The sequence below is a fragment of the Ceratina calcarata genome, unplaced genomic scaffold (assembly GCF_001652005.2).
Source record: "Ceratina calcarata isolate Rehan_Ccalc_2016 unplaced genomic scaffold, ASM165200v1 scaffold805, whole genome shotgun sequence".
In the NCBI taxonomy this organism is placed as follows: domain Eukaryota; kingdom Metazoa; phylum Arthropoda; class Insecta; order Hymenoptera; family Apidae; genus Ceratina; species Ceratina calcarata.
In genome coordinates, this window is record NW_017179369.1 from 5498 (window position 1) to 10149 (window position 4652).

At 46.0% G+C, this 4652-nt stretch overlaps 1 protein-coding gene across 1 annotated transcript; it reads left to right on the plus strand.

Annotated features, from left to right (window-relative positions):
* Positions 1–50: 50 nt before the first annotated feature.
* Positions 51–4388, plus strand: LOC108631078 (uncharacterized protein F13E9.13, mitochondrial; the record flags this gene model as incomplete). Its single annotated transcript, XM_018034777.2, has 5 exons — positions 51–191; positions 260–459; positions 546–673; positions 879–1070; positions 3465–4388. Coding segments are annotated over 5 exons (714 nt in total), but the record flags the coding sequence as incomplete, so codon positions are not given.
* Between the last annotated feature and the right edge of the window lie 264 nt (positions 4389–4652).

Consider the following 4652-nt stretch of genomic DNA (forward strand, 5'->3'; position numbering starts at 1 on the left):
ATTTACGATCGTGTCAATTGTTTCGCATGAATTAAATGTTTTGATTGAAGGACGGCGTTTTGGTGGAGAACATGCACGACGTCCCCTACGTAAGACCGCAAAATCTCACGCCGGATGTAGTCGCAATGATGACAAGAGTCTGTGTAGAAATAAGAAAAGTATTACCTGAAAACATTCCCTGCGGTGTTCAGGTACAAAATTCGTAAACGAGCATCGGAAAAATTTTTATTTAAATTAACGCATGCCTGTAAATGAACAGATTTTAGCCGGATGTAACGAGGAGGCGATAGCCGTGGCGAAGGCGGCCGATTTTCAGTTTGTAAGGGTGGAGGGTTTCGTGTTCTCGCACATAGCCGACGAGGGTTTCACGGACGCCTGCGCCGGCTCTTTGCTACGGTACAGAAAGCGAATCGACGCCGACGATATCCTCGTCTTCGCCGACGTTAAAAAGAAGCATAGGTGAATCTATTAATAGACCGGAGGGAAACTTGTCCAATCTGTAATTGTTAAGAATCACGCCATGTTCTCGTCTCTATCTCCCGCAGCTCGCACGCTCTCACTTCTGACGTTAACTTATCGGCGACGGTTAAGGCAGCGAAATTTTTCCTAGCTGATGGAATTGTACTAACAGGAACTGCCACGGGCGAGCCGACTAATCTGAACGAGCTCAAAGGTACTGCGTCTTTCTTATTTATATTTTACCAGATTTTATGTATTTCGATAAAATTTTCGTGTACCAGAAGATGAATCCATTTCTGGGGATTATTTAACAAATTAATTGATCCACTAAATTATATTTGAAATTAGTTTCACCTAAATTCATGGTTTATTTTATATTAAAATCTTTTTCATATTCGCGTAATGGGAATTTGTGACAGAGGCGAGGAAAGCAACGGACGGACCTGTGCTCATCGGTTCTGGTGTCACGAAAGATAATATAGAGGATTACTATTCGTCCTCGAACGCGGTGATCATTGGCTCGCATTTCAAAGTCAGCGGCATGTGGCAAAACGAAGTTGACAGCAAACGAGTTCGGACGTTTATGGAAAAAATTGAAGAGCTACGAAAATGTGAATAATTAGAATTTCGTACATTTTTATAAAATGTATTTCGTTACATTCACAACCGAGTTTAAGTCTGTATAATTATTATTAATAATAATTCGAATTATTTGCATTTAATCGAAAATTTGTTTCTTCAATTCTGGCATGAATGCAAGTTTAATCGATTAAATTTCTACTAGATTTATTTCCGCATCGACCGACTCTGATATTAATGAAATAAATTTTACATTCGTAACCGAGTTTCCAACTGTTATTTATTGTTACGATAATTAATGATAATCGGAAATCCGATAGAGAGAGAGAAAGAGAGAGGGGGGGAAAAAATTAATTACACGGCCAGGCGGAAACACTCGGTAACCGGTTTCGTGGAACCTGTCCTACACAGAGTGCATGAATAGGCTTTTAACGGTTGGGGTATAAAGCCAGGGAGATTCCGAGTCAAATTTATTATTATAGTGCACCGAGTTATATCCCTCGGTACGCTTCACGCAATCTCGTTCGACCGTACGAAAAGCTGCCAGTAAAATTACGAATAAATCGTTATTACTTTCATTTATATTCTCCGGACACTTTATCGAAATTCTTTCAACGATACGTTTTTCTCTGTTTGTCTCAATGTCCTGAGAAATGAATTAAGAGCTGTCGTTTATTATTGTACAGAAATAATTGGCAAGGATTCATGCCAGAATTAAACAAAATTTATTATTGACGAATATATTTTATTTTATATGACGTACAATTTTAATTTGTATTATGTTCAGTGCCAACGAAAATTCAGTCACATTATTATTAATTCTATTTAATGTCTTGACGATTGTTCTAAAATTAGACGAATGTGAAAATAGAAATTGATCGAACTGTGAGGAACGATTCGACGCGGGGGAAAACAAATCGATGATAGCTCGTTGTTCCCCGGATGCAGAATCGCCGATCGACGTGGGAAAGTGGCGTAGCGATACTGGGACAGAGAAAAGGAAAATGTTGATGGACAGTTGGTTACTGCCGTGCATTGACTCGTGTCAATTCAACAGGGAAACGGAGGGATCCTCCAAACAGTATTGACACGGCTGACTCGCGCAGGCGTCCCGTTGCTAGCGATGGCTTCGAATCCTCAGACTGTGCCACTGTGTTAACTAAAATCTACAAAGTTGGACTCGTCTAATTACCTCTTATCGTTGCCTCAATGAACTTGAAATTGGGCATTTTTTATTTTTCAATTAATAGGAACGATGTTAAGATTTGATTCACGTATGACCGTCAATTGAGAGTTGGATAATTTATTTGACGAATATAATTGCATTTATTAAATTAAAATCGTGATTTAACTGAGGTCTGTTATAAAATGTTGAAGACGAAAATGTTGAAGAATATTGATAAATGCTTAAAACAGAAATCGATTTGATCCATAGAAACGACCGGAGCTACGGTTCTGTATTTCTTCCGACGGATTCACTTTGTTTTGAGAAGCACTGGCGTACATATGATGCCATCTTGGTCGTACGTCACAGCTAGGTAGAAAACCGAGCCACTTCGACCCTTAGACCTCGGGGATGATTAGCTGGTTCGAAGCACTAGACCTTCCTTTGTCAATTTTTCATGGCAGCCCGTCGGGTTTTTCCTCGAACCACCGTAACGGAAATTCGTTGAACGATATCTCGGCTGGCATCCCAACCACGGCGACGACCAGCAGCTGTTCGCCCAGCTGAGCGTTCGCCCCCACTCGGCTCTCTCACCGACGAATCGATGCGTCGCGAGAGCCCCATTCGAAATTCGAAGTTTCGAAAATATATGCAACGCGCGTTGCACCGTCGTCGTCGTCGTCGTCGTCGTCGTCGTCGAAATACCAAAGTAGTTACGTCAGCGCGACGGTGTCGCTGAAAGCGCTTACACGTGTCCGGGTGCGAATTTTCCGCGCGGCCAAGATGAAGGTCGTCGTAAAAATAAAAAAAGTCAACCGAAATACTCAACGCTATTTCCGTAGTTCCTAGGATTTGCTCGATAATACCCGTAGACACACCGTCTTCTAAATAGCCGCCCACGACGGCACCTCCGCTCTGCGCTTCAATCGGATTTCTCAAGGATCCGCTCTGTGCCTAGGCGTATAAATAACAAACGGTTTAAACGTTCGTTATCGCCTCACGGTGCATATTTCATGTAACGGAGGCACGTAAGCCCTTCATCGATTTTCCGCTTCCTGCGTTCGACGCCGATTTTCATGCTTCTTGGCCCCCCATTGTCTTCCTCGAAGAAACGTACGAGCAGGCCCGATAAATCAATCCCTCCTCGAGCTCGAAGCTCGGCTAACAGTGGCCGAGTAAACAATTCCCGTAAACAGAATGCTCCTCGGAATCGATACAACCGGAGATTAGTCCCCTTATCCGAGATTGCTGGATTTTCCAGATTCGATGACGGATTCGCCAGGCGTCGCGGGAGGAGAACCGCGGGATCGATAGGGGGTGCATTTGGCCCCCGCGATTCTACGGCCCTGGCATCGCTTTAAATGCCCCTTCCAGGGCGACGGTGTACTCCCACTGCTTCAGGTTTCTACCTCGGCTCTCGCCCCTCGGCAACGGCTTTACTGCCCAGCCAGCCAGCCAGCCAGTCGAAATCAGCTGACGACTATTACTGCGGGCAGTTGCTACCACGGCTCCTCAAACGCAACACTGTTCAGGCGAGTGGATTACTCCTTTTTCTCTGTTTCTCTCTTCCTCTCTCTCTCTCTCTCTCTCTCTCTCTCTCTATCTCTCTGTCGACGATCACACTTGCTTTTACACACGGGGGCTTTTTCGTGGGTCGACGAAGTCGGTGTAACACCCGCCGGGGACGATGCTTGTGAGAAGAACGCTCGGAACTGTGAGACGACGTTCCCATCGTCGTCGTCGTCATCCTTGCATCTATGCGTTTTGTCCGTACGCGAGTGAGTGAGATGTCGAGGGTGAACCAGCCACGGTGCGCGAGGGAAAGAGAGAGAAAGTTGAGCCGAGTGCGAACGGAGCGAAGAGGGATGTTCACCGCTGCCGCTGCTGCTGCTGCTGCTGCTGCTGCTGCTGGGCTCTCTCGTGTGTATGCCTCCTCTGTGTACATCTATACATATGTACTATGCGTGTGCGTGTGCGTGCGTGCGTGCGTGTCGGTGCACGCGTGGGCCAACTACGCTATTACTGCATCGAAGGAAAATTACTCGATAGCCCCACGCGTTTCTTACGGAACCGTGAGAACCGCGAATTCGAGATCAAGGTCGGGCCAGCCAAGTGTCGAACAGCTTTTTCGGACGCGTGACGTTCTTCGGAGAAAGATCACGGTTACCGACCGAGCTCCTCCTCTTCTCTCGCACCGCGAAAGTGATCGCAGTCGAGGATGGCACGACGTCGAGGTGACCCGGAATTTTCTTTATTCCTTTCGATCGGAAGCGCGTAGGCGCAGGGCCAATCGGATCACGGACGTATGCACGACGTCGTCGTCGTTCGTTCCGTCGTCGATCGAAACAATGCGGCGATACTGCTTAGTAACCGTGCCGTTGGAAGTGCAAGGGCAACGGGACCAGTGGTTGTCACTAGGTAAACCCGAGGCTTCGAACCCGGAGGTACT